The sequence below is a fragment of the Erythrolamprus reginae genome, chromosome Z (genome assembly GCF_031021105.1).
Source record: "Erythrolamprus reginae isolate rEryReg1 chromosome Z, rEryReg1.hap1, whole genome shotgun sequence".
NCBI classification, from domain to species: Eukaryota; Metazoa; Chordata; class Lepidosauria; order Squamata; family Dipsadidae; genus Erythrolamprus; species Erythrolamprus reginae.
Window position 1 is genome coordinate 1616128 of NC_091963.1, and position 27236 is coordinate 1643363.

The 27236-nt window shown below is 43.9% G+C and overlaps 1 protein-coding gene across 1 annotated transcript in view; it reads left to right on the forward strand.

Annotated features, from left to right (window-relative positions):
* LOC139153215 (microtubule-associated protein 2-like) overlaps positions 1–27236 on the forward strand; it is a 157849-nt gene that overhangs the window by 116927 nt on the left and 13686 nt on the right. Inside the window, exons 13-20 of the mRNA XM_070726858.1 lie at positions 6427–6527; positions 7917–8129; positions 11566–11740; positions 14386–14445; positions 14542–14837; positions 17199–17315; positions 20101–20193; positions 24963–25043. Of these exons, the coding sequence (XP_070582959.1) occupies positions 6427–6527; positions 7917–8129; positions 11566–11740; positions 14386–14445; positions 14542–14837; positions 17199–17315; positions 20101–20193; positions 24963–25043 (1136 nt within the window). The remainder of the gene's footprint in view (positions 1–6426; positions 6528–7916; positions 8130–11565; positions 11741–14385; positions 14446–14541; positions 14838–17198; positions 17316–20100; positions 20194–24962; positions 25044–27236) is intronic.

The following is a 27236-nucleotide window of genomic DNA, read 5'->3' on the forward strand; positions in this document are numbered from 1 at the left end:
AAAAAACAGAGGGAACTTCAGCTTCTTATTAATATAAAATAAATAAATGCATAAATATTTTCCCCACAACAATGCTGCAATAGGTTGGGGTGAGAGAGAAAGGGACTGGCTCATGACTAAAGGTGGGACTAGAACTCTCCGTCTGGTAATCGGCTCAAAGGCATCCTCTCTCTTCCTCCTCCTCCTCCTCCTCTCTTCCCCTCCTTCCTTCCTCCCTGCCTCCCTCTTATCACCTTCATTCTTTTCCCTCCTTCCTTTCTTCTTTCCCCATATTCTTCCTCCTCCCCCTCCTCCCTTTCTTCTTCCTTTCATCGTTACATTCCTTCCTTCCTTCCTTCCTCCTTCTTCTCCCTTCCTCTTCATTCTCCTCCCTTCCTTCTCCTTCCTTATTCCCTCCTCTTCCCACCCTCTCTTCCTTCCTTCCTTTTTTCCTTCCTTCCTTCCTTCTTCTCCCTTCCTGTTCATTCTCCTCCCTTCCTTCCTCCCTCCTCTTCCCACCCTTCCTTCCTTCCTCCCTCCCTCCCACTCTCCACCCCTTCTTTTACTTCCTCTCTTCCTTCCCTCCTTCCTTCCCCATATTCCTCTCCTTTCTCTCCTTCCTTCCATCCTTCCATTCATTTCTCCCCCCCTTCCCATTTCTCTCCTTTCTCCCCCTCAGTCCTTCTCCTCCCTCCTTTATTGTCTCCTTCTTTTCCCTCCTTCTTCTCCTTCCTTCCCCACTCTCTTTTTCCTGGACTTCCCTCCCTAGCCACATCTGCCCCCATTACCCCCCTCCTTCCCCTTTCCTCCTCCTGCTCCCTTCCTGGAACTGACATTTGCAAACTGGAATTTAAAAAAGCCCCATTGATTAGATTCCTTTCTAGAGGGCTGAATGGGATCGTGAAATGCCAGATTCTCTCCCCCCCCCCCCAACCGCATGATAATTGCTCTATAATCACAATGCTCCCTTCCAGGACACCAAATCCCCCCCCCCCCCATCAGATCAAATCCGAGCGCCTTCTCTTTGATTTATCCACACCAAAATGCCCTCAAATGGAGATAATTGCCTTGAATCAGTTGCGTAATCCATCTGAACTTTTTTTCTTTTTAATTTAAAAAGAATGAGTAGATTGCCACCGGGATCCTTTTGTAAGATCGTTTTGCACTCAACAAGAGCTGGGAAGAAGTAAGATTTAGTGAAAGAGTTGCCTATTCTTTTTGGTTTCTCTTTAAAAAAAAAAAAAATCCCATGTAAACCTTGTAATTAGTGCACCCCGTTTATAGAGAGGGGCGAAGATCTGATTCGAGGTGATAAAGTCCTGTCAATGCCCACTATTTTGGTGGGTTAGAATTCATCTTCTGAGTATCAAATTTGTCAAATAATCAGAGACGGACAACCCTCTGGGAAAGACACTAGCAAGCATATCATGCAATTTATTCACATTACGTGGTGTAATACAATATTTTTTGGAAGTGAGAAGAGATGGGTGGATGTTTTTGCCAGCTTTGCTCAAGGTCTAGGGCAGTGTTTCCCAACCTTGGCAACTTGAAGGTATTTGGACTTCAACTCCCAGAATTCCCCAGTCAGCGAATGCTGGCTGGGGAATTCTGGGAGTTGAAGTCCAGATACTGGGAATTCTGGGAGTTGAAGTCAAGGTTGGGAAATACATGTATTGGAATAGAGGAATAGAGTGGAGTGGGAGAGAATAGAATAGAATAAAATAAAATTCTTTATTGGCCGAGTATGATTGGACACACAAGGAATTTGTCTTTGGTGCAGATGCTCTCAGTGTACATAAAAGAAAAGATAAGTTGGTCAAGAATCACGAGGTACAACACTTAATGATAGCCCGTGTACAAGAAAGCAATCAAACCATATTAGGAATCAGTCAATATAAATTATAAAGATACAAGCAATAAAGTTACAGTCATACTATCATTAGTGGGAGGAGGTGGATGATGGGAACGATGAGAAGATTAATTATAATAGTAGTGCAGACTTAGTAAATAGTGTGGCAGTGTTGAGGGAATTATTTGTTTAGCAGAGTGATAGTTTTCAGGGGGGGGGGAACTGTTCTTGTGTCTAGTTGTTCTGGAGTACAGTGCTCTATATCAGTGGTTATCAACCTTTTTAATGCCGCAATCCCTTAATACAGTTCCTCATGTTGTGGTGACCCCCAACCATAAGTCTAGCGCCAATTCTCCCAACGGAGCTTGAAGCTGATTGGCAGGAAGGTCACTGTAAACACCTGATTGGTCGGATTGTAAGGTGCTGGAATAGAAGCTTTAGTTCCTAACACTGGGGGAAATTTGTCCTTTCCCATGGTCTCAAGCGTCCCCTGTGAAACGTTCGTTCGATCTCTAACGGAGTCCCGACCCACAGGTTGAGAACCACTGATGTATATAGCATCGATGCTTTAAAATGAATAGACTTCAATTCCAAGAATTCTCAGCCACTCTGCTTTAAAATGCATCCACCAATCTCAAGGAGTGTTTGCTTGGGAATTTAATTATTTATTATTATTGTTATTTACTAGATTTGTATGCCGCCCATCTCTGAAGCCTCGGGGCGGCTCACAGCAATAATAAAAACAATGTACAACAAATCTAATATTTAAAAATATCTAAAAACCCCTTATTTAAAAAGCAAGACATACACACAAGCATACCATGCATAAAACTATAATGCATGCAAACTGGGGGATTTGGGGAGTTGGAGTGCACCCATCTTAACAGTGCCAACATTGAAAAACTGCAGTAGAGACTTTCATCCTTCCAAGCTCTGTTTTACCCCCATCAAGGGTGGTAGAGAAGAGACATCCCCCCACCCAGCAATCCTTGGAAAAGGGTCTGGGGGAGGCCTTCCTTTGTCCCTCCCACCATTTTAGGAACCACTGGTCTGGAACCGCAGGCCCGCCGATGCTTGAACCAACGTCTACTCAGTGGCAAAACCTGAAGCCGGTCTTGTGAAAGTTTTGTGTGTCTGCTTGTGTGTGTGTGTGTGTTTGGGTGGGTGGGTAGCTGCTGCCAATATTTGGGAGGGGGTGGGGTTTGCCCCCCAGGAGATTTCCCTCATCTCTTTTGAGTTCAAAGAAAGTTCTGTGTCGGCTCTAGGCTCGGTGACGTCTGTCCTTGACCCATTTCGGAACCTGGGTGGCTTTGAAAAGCCGGCGACAAACCGCCTTGAGCCAAGCCGGCTTTTGAACTGTGGATGAACTAGCTGGCTGGCAACAGATGCTGGCCTGTTGCCGGAGGCTGCCAAATCGAGAGAAGTTTATAGATATAGATATATATATGCATATACAATCTATCTATCATCTATCTATTCATCTATCTATTATCTATATCTGTCTATCTTCTATATCATCCATCCGTCTGTTTATCTATGATCTACCCGTCTATCCATTAATCATCTATCTATGATCTATTTTTCTTCATCTATCTCTATCTGTCAATCATCTATATCATCCATTACCTACCTACCTACCTACGGGGCTGGCAACCTTAAACACTCAGAGTCATTTGCCTATCTATCTATGGTCTATCCATTAATCATCTATCTATGATCTATTTTTCTATCTTCATCTATCTCTATCTGTCAATCATCTATATCATCCACTACCTACCTATCTACCTACCTATCTACCTACGGGGCTGGCAACCTTAAACACTCAGAGCCATTTGCCTATCTATCTATGGTCTCTCCATTAATCATCTATCTATGATCTATTTTTCTATCTCCACCATCTATCTGTCAATCATCTATATCATCCATCCATTTATCTATCTGATCTATCTATCTATCTATCTATCTATCTATCATCTAACTACCTACCTACCTACCTACCTACCTACTCTCTCTCTCACACACACACACACTCTCAATCTCTCTCTCATCTATCTATCTATCATCTATCTACCTACCTACCTACTCTCTCTCTCACACACACACACACACACTCTCAATCTCTCTCTCATCTATCTATCATCTATCTACCTACCTACCTACCTACCTACCTGCCTATCTATCTATCTACCTACTATCTGTAAGGTGGGAAGCCCTAAATACTCAAAGAGCAATTTGGATCCGTTTCAAACAGAAAAGAAAATACTGGGAGCCACATATCTCTCTCTCTCTCTCTCTCTCTCTCTCTCTCTCTCTCTCTCTCTCTCTCTCTCTCTCTCTCTCTCTCTCTCTCTCTCTATCTATCTATCTATCTATCTATCTATCTATCTATCTATCTATCTCTATCTCTCCACTAACCCATTCATCCATCATCTTATCTATCTCCATGGACGCCGTGAACTTGGTCATCCTTGGTACATTCATTTTGGAATGGTGGACCTTAAAGAATCACAGGATAACATAGTTGGAAGGGACCTAGGAGGTCATCTAGTCCAACACCCCCCCCCCCCCCCACGCTTGAGCAGGGAGACCCAAACCCATTCTGGAAACATGGTTTACTTTGAAAGCAGAGGTGGGTCTTCCTTCTCAGGTCCCTTGGGGGGGTCTGGCTGTGTCCGGTTCCTTCGAGGGAGGGGAGGGGGGCAGGGGGAGGGCTTGTGAGCTATATTTGGGAGACTACTAGCTGTCCTCAAGTTACAACATTTCATTTAGTGGCCGTCCGAAGTTACAACGGCACTGAGAAAAGAGGAACGTAGTTCTGCCATTTTTCACACAACCCCTGAGAGTCAGAATTCAGGCGCTGTGCAACGGACTGGTACTTATGACAGTTTGCGACATCCCTTGGTGTGCGTGTGTGTGTGTGTTGTGTGTCACACAATCTCCTTTTACAATCTTCATCCATCTGGAAGCCAGATTCACTTAAGGCAGTGGTTCTCAACCTTTCTAATGCAGTTAATACAGTTCCTCATGTTGCGGTGACCCCCAACCATAAGTCTAGCGCCAATTCTCCCAATGGAGCTTGAAGCTGATTGGCAGGAAGGTCAGAGGGAGACCTCCACTGTAAACGTCTGATTGGTCGGATTGTAAAAATATGTTCCAGGGCGCCAGAATAGAAGCTTTAGTTGCTAACACCATGGGAAGTTTGTCTTTTCCCATGGTCTCAGGCGACCCCTGTGAAACGGTCATTTGACCCCCAAAGGGGTCCCGACCCCCAGGTTGAGAACCACTGACTTAATGACTTAACAATTGTTGTGATTCGTTTAACATTTCTGTGCCCCGAAAGGTTGTAAAATAGGGAAGGGCTCATTTAACGAACCGCCTCGCTTAGCCAGGGAATGTTTCAGCTCCGTTGTGGTCATAAGTTGACTCGAGGGAGGCTCCGTTGCTGTCTTTCCATCTCCGAGCCTTTTGTGGACTTCGATTCCCAGAATTCCCCTGCCAGGTTAGATGGGGCGAAAGGCCTGGATTGCCTAGGGAGGTTCAATTAAACCGATTGATCGCTGGGAGACTGAATCTCCCCAACTAAATCAATGTATTGGTAAAAGCTTGTACAGGAACCTTCTAAAGGAGGAGGAAGAGGAGGAGGAGGAAGGGCTCTTGGCACTCTCTGAGTTGGGCGGTTTTCTTGTGGACGTTTCATTACCCAACTAGGGAACGTCATCACTCTTGGAAGGGAGTATGGTTTGCTCTGTATTTATGTACAGTTCCTTTGATGCTGTCACCTAACTGAGTCATAAAACATCTCTTCCTCCTTCTAACTCACTTCCTTCTTTTCCTCTTTCTCCTCCTTCTAATTCTCTTCCTCCTTTTCTTCCTCCTCCTCTTAATTCTCCTCCTACTGCTTTTAATTCTTCTCTTCCTCCTCCTCCTCCTTCCTCCTCTTTTCAATTCTCCTCCTTTTCTTCCTCCTCTTAATTCTCCTCCTTCTAATTCTCTCCCCCCTCCTCCTCCTTCCTCCTCTTTTTAGTTCTCCTTCTTTTCTTCCTCCTCCTCCTCCTAATTCTCCTCCTCCTTTTCTTCCTCTTCCTCTTAATTCTCCTTCTAATTCTCCTCCTTTTCTTCCTCCTCCTCCTCCCTCCTCCTTTTAATCCTCCTGCTCCTCTTTCTAATTCCACTCCTCTTCCTTCTTCCTCCTCCTTTTAATCCTCCTCCTCCTAGTACTGATGTTCTTATTGGTAATGAAATGTCTGCCCAACCTTATGGAGCGCCAAGGATCCCACAGCCCCCCCCCCCCCCCCGGTCTCTTCTGTCTTTGGGCCGAATAGTTCTGAGCGTGGCTTTCGTCCCTACGCCAGGTCCTTTACCTTCAGCGCCATGAAAACGGAACAGGCGGAGTATATACATCCATCCCCCAGAGTTATGGGTGGGAGGTTCTCTTCAATGCACGGTGGGCTCTGCTCCCCCGAGATCTTGAGAGGCCACCCCAAACACAATGCCCTGATAGTCCCTTGGTTCGTGGTCCTTCCCGCCCGTTGCATTGCGAATGGGGGGATCCTAACGCCGTTGTCCTCTGGGTCTTTTGTCTTGTGTCGCCAAAGCAGAAGAGGTGAAGGCACCAGCTGAGGTTCCACCATCGGAAGACGCAGCTGCCCTTCCAGCCCCCAGCAAGGACCTTCCACCGAGTCCTGAGAAGAAGACCAAGGTGAGCATCCTCCTCCTACGCTCCCTGCTTCTGATAGGCTTGGTTTTCACCCCCCACCTTGCTTCTTCTAAGCTAGCGCTAAAGGTCTGTTCTTTGAGATGGCTCTTGAGAAGGAGACGCTCGCAACCCGTAGAACGGCCCGTCTCAACCTGGATAAGGCGAAGGTGTTCTGGACTTCCAAGTCCACTCTGGCTGGAATCCCTACATCTTCCATACATCTTCAAACTACCCAAGGTTGAGAAAGACTTCTGGAAGTTTATGGCGTTGAGGTGGACATCCATAACTTGGTAGCTGGGATATGGATAGACCCCCAGGGGTGGCTTCTAGTGCTGGCCTCCTACCAGTAGACCAGTAGAAATTTTTTTGATTTTTTCCCCGCCCCCTTCTGGGGTCTAGGCATATTTATCCCATCGCAGTAAATGAAGTTGAATGTGTATAATTTTAGAAGAGCTGTGCGTGCTTCTGCGTACATACACTTTATATAGTAGATAATTTGTATTTTTATGTGCCTGTGTGTATATACATATATACATACATAGAATTAAACAGTATATTTTGGATGCTCAGTAAAAGTAAGTAGAGGGGGAAATTGCATCTCTTTGAGGCGAGGAGAGGCCAGGCACCCTAACCCAGACCCTTGACGTGAGTGACGTCAAGTTGGCCACCTTTAAGCCAGTCACATGACATTTAAGCCATTCCCCCTGGTCACATGATCGTCAAGTCGCTCCCACCTGGTCACATGGCTGGCAAGCCACACCCACAGTGTGGTAAAAAAAAATTGTGAATGTTCTCAACAGTTTCTTCCTCCGCAGTGAGAAATTCACGCTGCTTGTGACATACGTCACTTACAGGCACCATTTTGAAACACAGCAAGCAGGAGAGGTAGTTTCATTTCAGCAGAGCAGGCAAACACAGAGAGGAGAGTGCAGACTGAGCCACGCCCAGCCTTAAGCTTCTCAGTTTCGATTCTCTGCACAGACTCAGATGGGGGTTAGCTCCCACTGGCTGACTCAGTTGCTATGGCTTATTCATTGGCTGACGTTGTTACCACAGCCCCTCCCAGTTAATGAACAAGTGCTTTTACAGACTTTTGACCCTTACTTCCTTCCGTTCCTCAGAGAGCCGATAATCCCGATTTTTAAAAAATTTCCACGGCTCTCCCTTCGATCTCAGAGAACAGAATCACGCCACCCTTATTTTAATTCTGAATTGGCTTTGAGTTGCGCCTGGATTTATTTATTTATTTATTTATTTATATTTTGCCTAATGTTCAATCTTTTTGTTTACAACGCCTGGCTTTTCTGTTTTTCTTTTTTTCGTTCCGTCTCTCTCTCTTTGTCGTCTCTTTTTGTTTTCTGTTCGGCTTTGCGGGCATGTTTCCATATCAAGCCTTTGGCCAGGGCGGGGTCAAAACCCACCCCAACAAAAGCCAAGCCCGGGATGCCTGGTGTTTCCCCCGCCAAGCGGCCGGGTTCAGCCACGCTGGGCACAAGCAAAAAAGCCGCCACCGCCAATCCCTCCGTGGCGGCACCCACGACCAAGCGCCCATCGTCCGGTGTCACACAACCCTCCAGTTTACCTCGCCAAGAGTCTAGAATAAAGGTAAGCAAGTGTTCACGCCACCTGGAAATTGCAGATAGTTTCTGGGGTGGAGACGGTGCCAGGAATGGGTCCTTCCCCCCCCCCCCCCTTCATAAGACATTCAAGATAGCAGTCACTGTACGGGGGTCGCCCAGAAAGTAATGCACCAAATTGTTTTCCCCCCATTGAACACAATGAAACTTGCACACAAGAAAGAAGGATGTTTCTTCTACACTCCCTGTTTTTCCACGTAATCTCCGTCCCGTTTTATAGCCTTCCTCCAGCGAGACACAAGGGCGTGGATGCCCTGTCGGTGCCACTCCTTGTTCTGTCCACGAAGCCATTTCTGCGCTGTGCCAATCACCTCCAATGGCCTCCCCCTCTGTGCCCGGCGACTAACCGTACTTCTGTCGACTGCAGATTCTCCGTAAACTGTAAACACAAACATTTGTGAATGTTCCCAACAGTTTCTTTCTCCTCGGTGAGAAACTCAATGAGGACACGCTGCTTGTAACGTGCGTCACTTACAGACGCCATTTTGAAACACTGCTGCAGCTACACTATCCGTCTGAAGAAAAGCAAAATTTACACACGCACTGCTGACCATTCAAATTACATATATTGAAAGTTTTGCATTCGTACCATTAGGCTGAGAAAAAAAAATGTGGTGCATTGCTTTCTGGGCGACCATTGTATGTAGAAAACACCTCTGGTGTCTTGGGGGAAGATATGCTGGCTAAAGAAGGGGCAGATAAAGGGGGAAGGAAAACACTTATTAGAGCAGTGGTTTTCAACCTTTTTTGAGCCGCGGCACATTTTTTACATTTACGAAACCCTGGGGCACATTGATCGGGGGGAGGGGGAGGGCTAAAAAAAGTTTGGACAAAAACATTCTCTCTCTCTTCCTCTCTTTCGCTCTATTTCTCTCTCCCTTGCTCTTTCTCTCCCTTCTTTCTCTCTCCATCCCTCTTTCTTTCTCTTCTGTCCTTCCTCTCTTTTTTGCTCTCTTTCTCTCTCTCTCTCCCTACCTCCCTCTATGTCTTTCTCTCTCTTTCCCTCCCTCTTTTTCTCTCTATTGCTTTCTTTCTCTCTCTTTCTCTCTTGCTTTCTTTCTCTTGTTCTCTTTCTCTCTCTCTTTCTTTCTCTCTCTCTCTTGCTCTCTTTCTCTCGCTCTTTCTCTCTCTCTCTTTCTTTCTTTCTCTCTCTCTTGCTTTCTTTCTCTCCTGCTTTCTTTTTCTCTCTGAGCTTCGCAGCACACCTGACCATGTCAAACGGTACACTAGTGTGCCGTGGCACACTGGTTGAAAAACAGTGTATTAGAGAGTCTCCCTAGTTTCTGAGGCTGCATAAGAGACAGCTTTCATCATATGTCTGCTGCTTGAGCAGGGGTTGGACTAGAACAGGGGTAGCAAAGTGGGCTCTTCTATGAGATGTGGACTTCAACTCCCAGAATTCCTGAGCTAGCATGAATGGCTCAGGAATTCTGGGAGGTGAAGTCCACAAGTCATAAGGAGAATCTCTAAAATAAGAGCTTTGAAAATGATGATAATTCCCAAAATGATGTATCTGTTTCAGGTACTGCTGGGGGAGGCTATCAGCATCCAAGTTTAGAGAGTGGGACAAAAAACTTAATTACTGGGTTGAAGAAGATAAGAGACCAAGAATAAGAAAACAGTGGTTAATAGCGAACAAAAAAGAGGGTGGATGGGGAATTCCTTGTTTGGAGGTGTATAGGGAAGCATTTCAAATTGAAAAATTAATGGAGTTGCAATTATTCGAGAATAAATGGGTGAAACTGGAAAAACAGATAAACGGGATGAAGAATAGAGAATTAATCTTTATAAAGTGGAATAGGAGCGACTTAAATAAACTAATAGGTCCCATGAAAGGGACTATGGAAATTTGAAAAAAATGGCAGGGGAAAATAGGATTATATAAATCAAAACTCATTGATTTATGTAATAAATAATAGATAATGAAATAAATTTAAATAGGGGTATAGGAGAGTTGAAGGTAAGAAGGATAACTTAAGATAGAACAGTTATATGAGAAGGAGGGAAGGCCAAGTAGAAACCGTATAGAATGTTGGTTGGGTAAGGGAAGATGGTTACAAACAAATGCAATATGTAAATATCTGAATGAAAGGGAGAATAAAGAAGCACTATTTAGGGAGGAGAGGAAATAGAGAAAATAATAAGAGAAAAAACTGAGGGTACCAAGGCGCAAGCAAGCAATATATATAAGATGTTAGTGAAGTCAGAGGGGGATGTGACCCAAGGATTGACTAAATGGTGGCAGAATGAGATACAAGTAGAGGCGCAAGAGATGGAAAATACAGTAGAGAATATAAGGAAAATCAAGAATACAAGAGCTAGGGAAATGAGAAGGAAAATATTACATAAGTGGTATTACACACCCGTTCAACTTGCACACTTTCAGCAGAACGTTAAAGGTATCTGTTGGCATGGGTGCCAAGATAAAGGAGTGTTTATGCATATGCTCTGGGAATGCCCAGTGGGGCAGAACTTTTGGCAAAAAGTGCAAGAGGATATTAATAGGATATTAAATATAAGATGGACGATTACTAAGGAAATGGCAGTATTAGTAAAAAGTAGTGAGATGGGAGAATACAGAGAAATAAAACAAGCAGCGATAGGAAGCGCTCAGGCGGTAATAGTCTTGGGGTGGAAAGACGCGACAAAATGGACAATGCAAAATTGGCCTAGGTATATGGTGGACCACATTCAATTTGAGATTATGGATAAAAGGATGAATTTGATGAATGAAACTGATTTGTAACAGCTGATGGGGCGATGGGACAAGGTAAGACGATATATGGCGAGTGGGATCCGAGACCAAGCTATAAGAAACAAGTTGGAATCACTCTATAATATGTAAAGAAATATTTCACTCTTGGGTTTAAATGATTTATACAAGAAATACCCCCAGCTGGTGGTGGGGTATGAGTGATTGTCTGGTGGTGGAATCACTGAGCACATGTTACATGTTATATGTTGTGTGTGTGTTTTATATTATAAAAATCAATAAAAATATTAATTTTTAAAAAAAGAAAAGAAAAATTGAGCTACTTGCCTAATCTGTTATCCTACTGAATCTTGTGGGTTCAGCACAAAACCTTAGAATGTGACTGTGCTCCTCAACAAATAATGGTGTCTATCATTGGTCCTTTTTGTGGCTATTCAAATAATGGGACTTAATCAACTGGAAAAAGAGTTCAAGCACCTATTTGAAAACTTAACTTGGTCGGCAAGCCCCTCCCACCTGGTCACATGACTGCTAAGCCCCTCCTACCTGGTCACATGAATATCAAGCCACTCCCACACGATAAACCACACCCACAACTCTATGTAGTTTAAAGCCTCTCAACCAGAAGGAACTTTTGGAGAACGTGAATGCGCTTCTTGTTCTGATGTGGTTCCCCCCCCACACTTACTAGGCAGCCGGTGTTAAGATCCCAGAGAAGAAGACCTCCCTTTCCAAGCCCCCTTCTGCGGGCTCTTCTCGGCTGAGTGCGAGGACCACTTCAGCCACTTCTAAGCCTACAGCAGCCACCCTTGAGACGTCGTCCAGCCCGAGGACTGCACTTGGTTTGACCCAGAAGAAACCCTCCAGTGAGTCGTCCCTGGGGGAGCCTGGGAAATTCTGGGGAGGGGGCGTTTTTATGGACGGAGGGGTGGGAGGTGGGGCCGTCTCAGTAGGGCATTGGAGGTTGAAGGAGGCTATGTGGAGAGTTGGGTTGGTCTCTGGGGCCCTCAGGATTGGGGATGGGGTTTGACGCAGAATGGAATTGCAAAAGAATAGCCCTTCCTTCCTTCCTTCATTCATTCATTCATTCATTCATTCATTCATGCCTCCTTTGTTCGTTTGTTCCTTCCTTCTTCCCACTTTTGTCTCCTTCGTTCCTTCTTCCTGCTTTTGTGTCTCCTTCCTTCCTTCCTTCCTCACACCGTCGTGTCTCCTTCGTTCATTTGTTCCTTCTTCCCACCTCTGTGTCTCCTTCGTTCTTTCTTCCCACTTTTGTGTCTCCCTTCCTTCCTTCCTTCCTTCCTTCCTTCCTTCCTTCCTTCCTTCCTTCCTTCCTTCCTTCCTCACACCGTCGTGTCTCTTTCGTTCATTTGTTCCTTCTTCCCACCTCTGTCTCCTTCGTTCTTTCTTCCCACTTTTGTGTCTCCCTTCCTTCCTTCCTTCCTTCCTTCCTTCCTTCCTTCCTTCCTCCCTCCCTCCCTCCCTCCCTCCCTCCCTCCCTCCCTCCCTCCCACCTTCATGTCTCCTTTATTCATTTGTTCCTTCCTTCTTCCCACTTTTGTGTCTCCTCCCTCTCTCCCTCCCTCCCTTCCTCCCACCTTCGTATTTCCTTTGTTCATTGGGTAAGTTTTTCCTTTATTTTCCTTTATATGCACAATTTGTGTGACTTTTGAGGGTATCATATAGCTTAAAAAGTTGATGTGATAGACAAAAACTGTGGTTATTTTTGGATCCAGAGGCCAAAAGTTAGTTGAAAACAATTCACAGATTTAAGACAACGAAATATGATAGAAGATACACAGGAAAGAATGAATCAAATGATTGTTTACTAATGAAAGATGAGGTATATCAATTGGATTATGAATTAATTTAATTACTATTAATAATTTGTTCTCTAATACAATTGATTATTAACAACTAATAACGTTATTATAATGGAATTAATATGAAAAGTTACATATGCTAACAATACGAAAAACTGCAAAAATTAGGAAAGATGTAAGCAAAAACAACTTAGTAAAGAGAGAGTAAAGTCATCTCTCTTGTTTTTAATGTAAAGATTTTCATGTGTTTCTTTTTTTCTTTTTTCTCACTTATGCATATTTATGAATGTACTGTATATTTGTAAATAAATTTTTTTCTAAAAGAAAAAAAGAAATCGCTGTTCTCCAGTGTAGTTGTATTAGTAGTAATAATATTACTACTACTTACTACTACTAATAACAACAGCAACAAAACAACAATAATAATAGATAATGAATGCAATGTATATTTGTAAATAATATTTTTCTAATGAAATAAATGAAAACATAAAAATAAATCGCTGGTCTCCAGTGTAGTACTACTATTACTACTACTACTACTACTACTACTATTAATAATAATGATAATAATAACAATAATAATAATGACAACAATAACAAAAACAAAAACAATAACAAATAATGAATGTAAGGTATATTTTACATATATATTTTATATATATGTAACGTAAATAATTTTTTTCTAATAAAAAGTGAAAAAAATAAAAAATAAATCACTATTCTCTGGTGGTGTAGTAGTAGTAGTACTACTACTACTACTAGAATAAAATAGAATAGAATTTTTTATTGGCCATGTCTTTGGTGCAGATGCTCTCAGTGTACATAAAAGAAAATATACATTTGTCAAGAATCTTGTGGTACAACCCTTAACGATTGTCATAGGGGTCAAATAAGCAATGAAGAAACAATCAATATTAATAAAAATCTTAAAGATACAAGCAACAAGTTACAGTCATACAGTCCTAAGTGGGAGGATAAGGGGGTGATAGGAAGGATTCATTCATTCATTCATTCATTCATTCATTCATTCATTCATTCATTCAATTTTTATTCCGCCCTTCTCCTTAGACTCAGGACGGCTTACAACATGTTAGCAATAGCACTTTTTTAAAACAGAACCAGCATATTGCCCCCACAATCCGGGGTGAGAAAAAACTAGTAGAAATAGAAGTGCAGACTTAGTAAAAAGTCTGACAGTGTTGAGGGAATTATTTGTTTAGCAGAGTGATGGCTTTCGGGAAAAAAACTGTTCTTGTGTCTAGTTGTCTTGGTGTGCAGGGCTCTGTAGCGACGTTTTGAGGGTAGGAGTTGAAACAGTTTGTGTCCAGGATGCGAGGGGTCAGTCAATATTTTCCCCGCCCTCTTTTGGACTTGTGCAGTCTACAGGTCCTCAAGGGAAGGCAGGTTGGCAGCCATTGTTTTGTTCTGCAGTTCTGATTCACCTCTGAAGTCTGTGTCAGTCTTGTTGGGTTGCAGCACCAAACCAGACAGTTACAGAGGTGCAGATGACAGACTCAGTGATTCCTCTGTAGAACTGTATAATAATAATAATAACAACAACAACAACAACAACAACCGTATAATAACAATAACAACAACAACAACAACAACAACAACAACAATAATAATAATAATAATCAAAAGCAGGATGGAAGTCAACCAATATTGTTCTCTCTTGCGTTGTGCAGCCGTCAAGGCAGAAAGCAAAGCCGCCGATGCGAAGAAGGTCCCGGCAAAGTCACCAACAGGTAATTGCCCGCTCGGATTCGTTCCTCCAATGTCTTCCTTCCTCCGTGGGACGTTGCTGTCCTCCTCACCTTCCTCTTCCTCTTCCCTCCTTGTAGCCGAGCCGAGCCGTCCCAGGAGTGCCCCAGCCTTCACCAACTCTACTGCTGCACCGTTGAGCCTCGCGGGCACCCGTCCCAAAGTGAAACCCGTGGCTTCCAGGTCTATGGGGACGGCGGGCGTCACGGCCGAAGGCAAGAAGTCATCCATGTTACCCAAGGCGGCTGCCCCTAAAACCAGCCAAACCACCCAGCCCAGCCGACCCTCCACCACAACCCCCACCCAGGACCTAAAGAACGTGCGGTCAAAGATCGGCTCCACCGACAATATGAAGCACCAGCCGGGCGGAGGAAAAGTGAGTTGTTCTCCTAGGGGAACCATGGTCGATCCAAAGAGATTCAGAGGGGGCTCCTCAACCCGGGAGACTTGCAGGGGTTCCACCATCCTGGTTTGGAAGTATGGAGGGCAGATTAATTAGTCGGTCACATGGGGAGAAAGAGAGAGACAGACAGAGACATAAAGATAGAGATAGACACATATATAAAGAGACAGAAACAGAAAGAGAAACAGAGATAGAGAGACAGAGACATGAGAGAGAGAGACAGCCAGACAGATAGAGACAGAAACAGAGACAGAAAGAGAGATAGAGACAGACACATATATAGAAAAAGAGACAGAAACAGAAAGAGAAACAGATAGAAAGACAGAGACATGAGAGACAGACAGACAGACAGAGACAGAAACAGAGACAGAAAGAGAGAGAGATAGATAGACACATATATAGAGAAAGAGAAAGAAACAGAGATAGAGAGACAGAGACATGAGAGACAGACAGATAGAGACAGACACATATATAGAAAAAGAGACAGAAACAGAGATTTAGAGACAGGCATGAGAGAGAGGGAGACAGAGACAAATAGAGACAGAAACAGAGAGATAGACATAGATAGAGAAAGAAACAGACATAGTGATAGAGAGACAGAGACATGAGAGAGAGATAGAGAGAGAGACAGAGACAAAGACAGAAATAGATAAAGACAGAGAGACAGATAGAGACAGAAACAGAGAGAGAGACAGATAGAGATAGATAGAAGGAAAGAGACAAACAGAAACAGACAGAGATAGAGAGGGGGCAGAGACAGACAGAAACAGACAGAGATAGAGAGGGGGCAGAGACAGAGAAAGACAGAGAGAAACAGAGACTGATAGAGAGAGAGAGACAGAGATACAGACAGACAGACAGACAGAGAGAGATACAGAAACAGGGACAGAGATAGAAAGAGACACAGAAACAGACAGACAGAGAGACAGAGACAGACAGAGAGACAGAGAGAGAGAAAGAGACAGACATAGACAGAGAGAGAGACAAAGACAAAGAAAAACAGAAAGACAGACAGAGAAAGAGACAAAGAGAGACAGAGAAATAGAGACAGAAAGAGAGAGATAGAGACAGAGAGACAGGCAGATGGAGAGAGACAGAAACACACACACACAGAGAGAGAGACAGAAATAGAGAGATAGAGAGAGACAGAGAGAAATGAGAGACAGAGACAGACGGAGAGACAGAAAGAGACACACACAGAGAGAGAGACAGAGAGGAGGAGGTTACCTCTCTCTAGATATGAAGGATCCACTCTCGTCGAGTGGTCTTTTGAGATCTACACAGGTTCACTGTGGGTCTCGGAAGAGGGGAATCTCAACTCAAAGGTGGTCTGGGGTCAGCTAACCAGCTCGGTGGCCGAGGAACCGAGAGAAACTTTTATCGTCTCGATAACTTTCTGGAGGGCCACAACTTCTCCGCCCCTGCAGAGGGCTTATTCGTGGGAACATCTCCAGCCTACCTGGTCTTCTCCCAGTCATTCCCAACTCTTCCGTCAGAACACCCGGTTGAGTTGTGGCAAACGTCCCTCTTGTGTAAATCAAGCTTTTCGAATGCTGGGTTGTTTGTGGGCACCTATAAATGATCTCCTCAAACCTTCCTGGATTGCTTTCATTTGGGGGGGGGGGGGGATGTGGTGGGAGCCAGCCTGGTTTCCTTAAACCCTAGTTTGATGTCCCCTTTCTCTAGTTTTGAATGAGTTTGCGAAGTAACCCTGGTGGTGATCAAGGATATCTGAATTTTGATCCTATGTCCATATCTGCCATAGTCATAAGTGTAAGAAACAGTCATAAGCCCTTTTCCCCCACTGCTGTTATCGCTTCAAGCGGTCACTAAATAAGTCCAGGACTGCCTGAAACATAGGAAAAATGTCCACCTTCGCCAAGGTGGATGCAAAGGCAGTCCTTGACTTACAACCATTCATTTAGCGACCAAAGTTAAAGCAGCACTGAAAAATACAGTCCCCACACCTATGACCGGTGTGACTCACTCTTCCTCCACAGCATCCCCATGCTCACATGAGCTTTGGAACTAGCATGTATTTACGACAGTTGCGACCTCCCGCAAAGCCACACATGAACGGGTTACGGCAGATTCGCTTAACGGCCGTGTGACTCGCTTAACGACAGCCAGGGATTCGCCTCAAAGCCCCGGTGAAAAGGTCGTGGTGTGGGATGCTCTTCGCCACCATCTCGCTTGGCCACAGAAACAGTCCCCTCCCCCCCCTTGCAGTCGTAAGTCCAAGGACCCCCTGCGATCTTCGCTGTGGCTCGAGCAGCTTGTTTTATTTTGCAGTTCTGATGATCTGAAAACGCCTAACTTTACCTCCCGTTTTAGGCCAGACTAGAGGCAGAGTCCACTCTCCGAAAATCTGATTCCAACCTGGTTCACAAAACCTCTCCCAGTAAAACAAACACTACAAAAGAGGGGCTTGCAAAGTCACCCAATGGGAAAGTGAGTCCTCTTTTTGACTTCTGGCACTTTGGGAGAGGAGAGAGCTGCCTCCTCTCCTAGACTCTCTTCTCCTGGTAGTCCTTGGCTTACGACCTTTCCCTGAACGACCGCCCAGAAGTTCCAGTGGCACCAAAAAAGAGAGCCACTTGCCATAGTTTGCCTTTAATCTCCCTAGACACTTGATCCAAATTCTGACGCTTGAACAACTGGTATGTATAGTGGCAGCGTCCCAGGGGGGGACTTTCCAACCAGCAGCATCTGTGGGGGGAGCCCAGTTCCCTTAAATACTGTGCGGCTCATTTCATAATGGTTGGCTAAGCGGTGAGAGGTTGTTGAGTTGGGGCCAAAACTCCCTCCTCTGGCATCCTGCTTAACAACAGGAATTGTGGTCGTAAGTCGAGGACTACTTCGATTTTTATTTTTTCCATCTTCTTACACTCTTTCTCCTTTGAGTCACTTTTTCTTCCTCTCTGACTTGAGTTCACCTCAGGGTCTTTTTTCGGAGACACTCTGCTTCTGCACGATGCTTTTCAGAGGGGGCAGCGTTGCTGGCAAACATGGGTCTCTGAGTAGAGGTCTTGCAGTTGGCTGGGGAAGGAGCTGAGGGGTTTGGGAGGCTGGGGATCCTCATCCAGAAAGAAGAGGAAAGGCATTGCTGTCCTTCTGGCTGTTGGTTCTGATGTAATGTCAGCCTTGTTCATCCCATACTTTATTAAGTATACTTTATTAAGTCCAAAAAAACCTGGTTACGAGTCCAGGTCTCTCTATCATGGCCTGTAGGAAGATGGTGGTGGTGGGATTATAACTCCCAGAATTCCCTAGCCAGGATGCTCAGGGTTTAAATAGACGATGTCTTTTGGATGCAAGTTAGCCAAAAAGGCATTTGACAGCATAGTGTGTAGTTAGGCCTTTAAAGAAACATTTACCACACTAAGCTGTCAAATGCTTTTTTGGCTAACTTGTATCCAACAGGCGATGTATGACCAGCTCCTGAAACCCACACAAGAGACTTGATTCCTTTCCAAAGGATTTCTTAAGGATCCCCCCCTTAGAGAGGGGGAGGCCCTTTGCAGAGAGCCAGAGCATTTTTGAGGTGCGGGGTGTGTGTGCATCCTAAGTGAGCTGCTTTGCAGGACGTGCTGCTTTTAACTAATCCTCCTTTTTTTTTTCACTGAGTCCGTGGCTCCTTTTTTTCTCCTCTTCTTCCTCTGTCTCCTCCTTCCTCCTTTTCTTCGCTGACTCCTTTGCTTCCTACTCCGTACCCACATTCCTTCACTGGGTCTCTAGCTCCTTCATCCCCTCCCCCTCTTAATTCCTTCTTCTTCTCTCATTCTCTTCCTTCTCCTGGTTTTCTTCACTGAATCCTTTTTTCTTCTGTTGTTTCCTTTGTCTTCTCCTCCTCTTTCTTTTCCTCCTCCACCTCTCCTTCGCTGAATTCATGGTTCCTTTGTTTTTTCTCATCCTTCCTCTTGTCTACCACTCCTCCTCTTCTCTTTCTCCCCCTCCTTACCTACATTCCTTCACTGTGTGGCTCCTTTATTTTTTCTTCTTTTCCTTTTGTCTCCTCCTCTTCTTTATCCTTCTGATTTCCTTCACTGACTCCCTGACTCCCTCATTTTTTCTCTTCTCCTGCTTATCTCCTTCCTCCTCTCTTCCTTCCTGTCTCCTTTTCCTTCTCTCCTTCCCCTGTCCCTATCTCTTCCCTGTCCGTGTCTGGTCCTCCCTAACATCCACTTGCACTGTTGTCTGTCTTGTCCCTCCGTTTGTTGTGTGACTCCAAGAGCGAGAAAGAGAGACAGAGAAAGAGAGAGACAGTGACAGAGGAAAAACGAGGGAGAGAGCGGGAGGGAGGGAGGAAGAGAAAAGAGAGACAGAGGAAGGGGGAGGGAGTGAGAGAGAGAGAGAGGGAGAGAAAAGAGAAACAGACATAAAGAGAGAAGAAGAGGAAAACAGACAGAGAAAGAGGGAGGAAGAGTGAGAGCTAGGAAGAGAAAGAAAAAAGAGAAGGGAAGAGAGGCAGGAAGAGACAGACTAAGAGAGGGAGAAAGAGAGAGAGAGGAAGAGGACAGACGGAGAAAGCCAGAGAGGAAGAGGAAGACACAAAGGGAGAAAGAAGAAAAGAGAAAGAAAGGAAGAGAAAGACAGACAAAGAGGGGAAAAGAGAGAGAGGAAGAGAAAAGAGGAAGAGAAAGACAGACAAAGTGAGAAAGAGAGGAAGAGAAAGAGAGGAAGACCAAGAGGGAGAAAGAGAAAGAAGAGAAAGACACAAACGGAGAAAGAGAGGAAGAGAAAGACAGACAGAGGGAGAAAGAGAGGAAGAGAAAGAGGGAGAAAGAGAAAGAAGAGAAAGACACAGAGGGAGAAAGAGAGAAGAATAGAAAGACAGACAAAGAGGGAAAAAGAGGAAGAGAAAAGAGGGGACGAGAAAGAGAAAGAAGAGAAAGACACAAAGAGGGAAAAAGAGAGAGAGGAAGAGAAAGAGGGAGAAAGAGGAAGAGAAAGACAGAGGGAAAAGGAAAGAGATGAAGAGAAAAGAGGAAGAGGAAGACACAAAGAGGGGGGAAAGAAAGAGAGGAAGAGAAAAGAAAAAGGGAGAAAGAAAGAAGAGAAAACAGGGAGAGAGGAAGAGAAAGACAGAGAGAGAGGAAGAGAGACATAAAGAGAGAAGAGAGCGAGTGAGAGAGACAGCAGAGGAGAGAAAGAGACAGAGACAGAGAGAGAGAGATAAACCTAATCAGTCCTTTTTCCCTTTGTGTCCTTCTTTCCATCTCTGTTGATATTCCAGGTGCAGATTCTTTCAAAAAAAGCGAACTACACCCACGTCCAATCTAAATGTGGATCAAAGGACAATATTAAACATGTCCCTGGAGGTGGGAATGTAAGTACACCAGGACCTGAGAGCCGTTGCCGTCTTCTTCCTCCTGACTAACTCTTCTTCCTCTTCCTCCTCCTCCTCCTCTTCTTCCGTGTGCTCAATTCGACTCTGGAGTTGTCCTACCTCTGTATGTATATCTCTGTGTGTGTGTGTATGCGCGTGTGTGTATGTGTGTGTATTTCTCGGGTGTGGGGGGGAGAGGTGGACCTTATCTCTGTTCTCCCCCCACCTGCATCTCGGGGTGGGGGAAAGAGGAGCAACATCTGGATTTGGGTAGGTTACGATCAAGACCAAGCTGAAAACTTTGAGGATTTCTATGGGTTGTTTAGTTTTTTCCTTAGGGTGGTGGGCTACCTGGGAAGTGGATGAATAAATGGGGGAGGGTGGGGGGGAGATGACGGACAGAGAGATGAATGGATGATAGATAATACCCGTAGAGGTGGTAGCGGAGGTGGCTTTTTCCCAGTTTGAACTGGTCCTAACAGAACAGGTAGCGGGAATTTCTCCTCTACCAGCTGAACCAGGAGCGCTGGCTGGCTGGCCACACCCACTGAACTGGCCACGCCCCACTCTAATGGCTCCCACGGCACCACCATTTTGGTTTTGGCTTCTCTGCATGCGCAGAAACTGAATTTCTGGCACTGCACATACACCTGTGTACCTGTGTTGTTACGGAGCGCACAATGTGTGGCGCGGCAGGAAGCAAACCAGCGGCGAGATAAGTTAGAACCAGGGGTGGGTTCCTTCCTACTCCGCTCTGATATTGGCCTGCCGATTACGCAATTTTGGTGCGACGGCTCCGGTGCGGTCTTTCCTGGTCTGTTTCTTTTGTTCCCTCCTAATTTTCCGGGATTTTTCGGCTCTCTAAGGACGCGCAGAAGGAAAACCATCTCTTTGCACATGCCCAGAAGCAAAATTGCGCTAGGGGGCGTGCATGCGCTAGTAAAACATTGCATTGCGCACGCAGCGCACAGTAGGTAAGAGGAACCCACTCCTGGGTGGTAGGTATGTAGATAGGTAGGTAGACAAGTGATGGATGGGTGGATGGTAGGATGGGAGGTAGACAGACAGACAGACAGAGATCGAAATAGAGAGAGATCCACGGACGGACAAATGGATGGATGGATTATAGCCAGCTGATGGATGGATGACAGATGATGGATAGAGAGATGAACGGATAGAAGGGTGGATGGAGGGATGATGGATGATAAACTTGGATGAATAGAAAGAAAGGGATAGTACATGTACAGTGGTACCTCTACCTAAGAAGGCCTCTACTTAAGAACTTATCTAGATAAGAACCAGGTGTTCAAGATTTTTTTTTGCCTCTTCTTAAGAACCATTTTTTACTTAAGAAACCGAGCCCGGAAAAATTTCCCAGAAAACTTGAGAGCGGTTGTCTCCCAGAGTGTCTGGGTGCGGAAAGGCAAAAGGAGGCGCTTTGCCCCGGCCGGATCAAATTGGCTTCAGCCAAACCAAGGAGTCACCACAGTGAAGGAAAGGTGCCAGCTACAAATCGAGCAAGCAAGAGGAGAGGGCAGCCCTTCAGCATGGGAAGGAAGGGGAAGCAGGTAGCAACAGCAACCGCCTTTCAGTCAAAGGAGCGGGAGGTTCCCCCCTCTTGCCCACCTGGGTTTCTCTCTCTGGCGCAGTGTATGGGAGGCAGCCTTGCGCCAGGGATATGGGAGGCGCGTGCTCCTCCTCGCCGTCCCAGAGTCCCTCTTTTTTAATTTTAAGCCTTAAAGTTTTGGATATTTTTGATTCTCCTCACCTCACCTTCTTCTTTCGGCAGCGACTGTCCTCCACCTCTTCTTCATCCTCCTCCCCCCACCCAAATTCCGAGCTTTTATTTCTTTCCTAGTGGGTTTGCATGCATTATTTCCTTTTACATTGATTCCTTTTGGAAAAATTGTTTCTACTTACAAACTTTTCTATTTAAGAACCTGGTTGCGGTACGAATTAAGTCCTTAAGTAGAGGTACCACTGTCTAGAGATTGATGGATGGATGGATGGATAGATATAGATAGTCATTGGATTAAATCTATAGAGTGACAGAAAGGTAACATGTATGACTGATAGATGATAGAATAGATATATAGATGATATAGATGGATAGAGGGATAGATGAATAAATGACAGATGATAGATGGATAGAGATGATAAATAGATAATAGCATGATGCATAGATGATTATATCTATCCATCTATCTATCTATCTATCTATCTATCTATCTATCTATCTATCTATCTCACTTCTGCACCCCCTCCTCATCTCACCTAAGTGGCAGTTTCCAATAAGATGCAGAGAAGGACAAAGTTAGGAAAATGATGGTGAATTGTTGGAAAACCATGAATTTACCCTGGAAAACTAGAAGGCATATGAAAGAACATCAAGATATCTCCATCTTGATGTTCTTTGGCATAGTTGGGAAGGAGTCAGTGGTTTCCCCACCCAGCTGGATTTTCAAAATGGGGTCTGAACAACCTATATCCATATAATTGAGTGTGAGTTCTGTTTCTAGTCTACTCCAAAGGGGTGGTGGTGACGGCAGGGGTCCCTAAGCAGAAGATAACCTCGGGGTACCTAAGTGGAGAATGTTTTGTTTTTCCAATGCTAGCTTGTATTTAAGAAGGGAGCTGTGATTTAGGATAATTTTTGGGGGGAAGGGCGGTATGGTGGAAGAAGACGCTGCCTACCTTAAGCCATTGATCAAGGAGTAAGGAGTCCCACCAAACCATGAATTATGGACCCTTGGTGTGGAAACCCACCCAGGTCAAGGCAGCTAAATAGTATTTTGGGTATCCTACCACTTCTGTGCCCTGGAGACTCTGGTTCCACAATGCTGCTTCTTTGGAGAAGGGGCCCTTGTTGACATCCACCAAAGATCTTGAGATGCTACCTGGTTGACCAGGATCAGGCCAGACATGGTTCGTTTCGGTCAAGCACCTTCCTAATTCTTGTGTCATGGGGACAGTAGCAAAGGGAGCTGCTGATCTGTTGAAGATCTATGTTTTACAAGTTGGGGGCAGGGTGTCCAACAGGGATCTTCTGCCAGGTAGAATGGATGCTTCTGATGGGGGAGGATTTGTCCCTTCTGCAGTTGGGCCTTGTGCTCACCTCCAAAGCATGGCCCCTTCCTCCTGACCAGATTACACAGACCACAACAGACAGAATAGCACTTCAGTCGGTCTTGTCCAAAGTTGGCCACTTGAAGAACTGAGCACTTCAACTCCCACAATTCCCTGGGCAATGTTGCAAGAGATACCAGAGAAAAGATGGATGGAAGATCTAGAGATCATAGAGAGATGGACAGACTGATAGATAGATAAACATGGATGGATGAGTGTGTGTGTGTATATTTATACATATATAAAGATACATACAGACTGCAATGATATAAGATATAGATGAGAGAGAGATACAGTATAGTGATAGTTATAAGAGAGAGTGATAAAGATAGAATAATACGGTGATAAAGAGAGATAACCAATAGATGATTGATTATTTGAGATAGATAGATAGACAGACAGACAGACAGACAGACAGACAGACAGACAGACAACTGGTAGATTATTGATTGATATAGGTAGATAAATTGATTGATTTAGATAGATGACAGATTGATTTAGATAAATAGGATAGATAGATAGATAGATAGATAGATAGATAGATAGATAGATAGAGTGATTAATTGATTGGTTTAGATTAATGGATTGAGATAGATAGATAGACACAGACAGACAGACAGACAGAGTGATTAATTGATTGATTTAGATTAATGGATTGATAATAATAGACAGACTGACACAGACAACCAGTTGCTGATTGATTGATTGATTTATAGATATTGGTAAATAATTTGATAGGTTGATTTAGATTGATTGGTTTAGATAGATAGATGATAAATTTATTGATATATAGGCTTGCTTGCTTGAGATAGATAGACAGAAAGAAAGACACAGATAGATGAGAGAGAGAGAAAGAGCAATGATATAGACAATAGAATGATAGATAAATATTAGACAGACAGGCCCCTCGATTGATTGATCCTCACTCCATCCACCCATCCATCCATCTCTCTTAGCCCGTCTCTGCATGGGTCCCAACAGCCGAGGTGGGATGGATGGAGTTGACCTTGAATTCTTTTGAGTTTGAAGTCCATGGATCTTCCAGTGGCCAAAGCTGAGCATCACTGCCTCGCTGACCTCTTCGGTCCCCTCTGTAAATAAGAGCGAGATAATGCACTTTTGTCTGTGACCGGCCTCTCATTCCGGGTGGAACCTGCTCTTTTTTCAGATGAAACCCATCTTCAAGGGGCCTCTTTCAAGGTCTAGCATCTACCTTCACCTTTGGTAGATGCCCAAAGGCGGCTCCTTTCCTGGGACTTCCTGGAGCCCACTTTTAACCACCATTCCAGGGAGATGTCGGCTACTCCCAAGCATGTCTGTTTCTTTGTCCTGATTTGGCGAATTTTGCTATCCTTTTTTCTTTCTGTCCCTCTTTCTTCCTCTCTCACTAGAACTTCTTCACCCCTTCTCCGAAACATAATAATCACAATCACCAATCAATTCTAGACTATCTCCAGATTTATGTGCCAAAGCGATTTCCTTTCGTTTCTTCCGGTCTCGTTCTAGATCTGTCTCCTCTAGGAAGCTCCTTGGATCTTCTTCCTTTTTCTTGCCACTGTCCGTCCTTCCTTGCTTCTCCATTGTCCGCCAATCAGTCTGTCCCATCTGCTCAACTCACGGAGTAAAGTATCTATTGTTTTCAGGTCCAAAATGTCCCCAAGCCAGCTTCAGGCAACAAAGGCCAGCCATCGACCAATCCCAAACCCAGCCGGAGTTATACCAATGTGAGTAGAACCGCTAGACTTGGCCAAGTGACTTTTTTTTTTTAATGTTATGGAGTTTCTTTTCTGGCTGACCGGATCAATCAATTAGAAAGCTAACCCATACATGCTGGAAACATTGATCGAGGCAAAAGGATTATTATTTACACAAAGTCCAGCAAGAAATAAGTGAATTCTAAGACATTTCAGGCTGACAGCATTTCCATCTGGGATGCACGCCAGCTTAAGTCATAAATCTTCCCTAATGAGGTGTCTCTGGTATTTATCACAGTCTCCCAAGGCTCCATCTTCGTGATGAACGTTGCTTGCTATACCTCTTCTTCCATCAGCCTGTCCTATATAATAATAATGATAATAATTAATAATAATTAATAATATTTAATAATAATATTTAATAATAATATTTAATAATAATATTTAATAATAATAATATTTAATAATAATGATGATAATAATAATAATAATAATAATGATGACTCAAAATACCATTGACTAATAAAATAATTTCAATACCGACATTTAAAATAAATAAATAAATAAATTAACAAATAAATAAATAAAAAACAAAAATTTGATTAGAACCTGATTCCGACAACTAATTACTTACCTTATTCTATACTAACCGAGTTACACCTTTCCTCTTTTCCAATATTTATATAAATATATTTTCTTTCCTTTTTCCTTTTTTATTGATATATTACTGTTACACCCATTAACATATTACTACACCATGTCGTATCTCCTGATAACGTCTGCTACTTAGGCAGATCCTCCCCACTCCCTTCCTTATTATTTAACTTTTTTCTTCTTTTTTTTTTTACTCCTTATATTTTTCCCCCACAAATACTTTATACAATCATAAATCTATTTTCCTAACTACCTTTCTACAAATATGTCTCTTACTATCCTTATCACTAGTTATTACCTTTATAGCTTTTAAATAATAGGATAAGTTAGACAAATGAGGTATTGATAGTAATAAGATATAAATGTGAACATTGAATTTTTGTTACAATGTAAGATATATACTTTGAAATACAATACCATGTAATAAATACCCTCATCCCTTTTTAAATTTATGTACCCCTCCTTCCCCTTCCCCATTTACCCTTTGTTAATTAATAAACTTTATTTAAATAATAATAATAATAATAATAATACAGCAAGCCACATACACAACAGACAGTAGACAATACACACACTTAGCTAAAACACAACTAATAAAACCACAAACCTTGTTAAAACCATTCCCAACATCTCCAGTGTCCTCCCCTCTTGCTGATCCCCAGAACAAAGATGTTTCAATCTGCCGAATGAAAGTGGAATGTCTTTAGTGCCTTGCGGAAGTGGAGAAAATTCTCCTCTACCCAAGCTCTAAGGGAAGACTGTTCCACAGACATGGGGCCAGCTCTTGAAAGCCCCTGCAATTTTGATGTTGCTTTACGTGTCTGTGGAACAGTCAACCGACCCTTCCCTGCCGAACGTAGGTCCCTCGGTGGTGTATACCAAGATAAATAGGTCCCCAAGTAATTTGGTGTGTTTGAGCACAGGGCTCAAAAATATATATATTGGCAGGGTGTGGCTAAATGTCCCATAGATCTAATCAATGCCTAGACCCCTCTTCTAGAGAGATATTCATGCCTGGCTATCATTCTTCTGTCCCTCGCATCCAAGAGAAAGTCCTCTAAGTCCCCATCGTCCTCTGACTCAGACAATACTCTAATGGATTCTACAGTCTCTGGTGGCTCCCCAGTCTCCAATTCCCCCTCAGACTCATAAGGCAAGAACACTGGCCTGTGATATCAGTACTCCTCCGTCTATTGGTCCTCAAAATCCATAACCAGCTGAAACGGACGTGAACCACTTACAACAGTTTCGACTTTCTTTTGAGTGTCATAAGAGGTCCTTGGCCAAGTGACTTGATGTTTCGGAGTTTCTACATTCATCCAGGTTGATAGGACGTTGTTGGTCAAGTGGCTTTTGATGTTTCCACCTTCTTCCAGTGCACTGGACATCCTTGGCCAAGTGACTTGACGTTAGGGAGTTTCTACATTCATCTAAGTTGATACGACGCTGTTGGTCAAGTGGCTTTTGATGTTTCCACCTTCTTCCAGTGCACTGGACATCCTTGGCCAAGTGACTTTTGATGTTATGGAGTTTTCACCTTCTTTGAGTGTCATAGGACGTCCTTGGCTA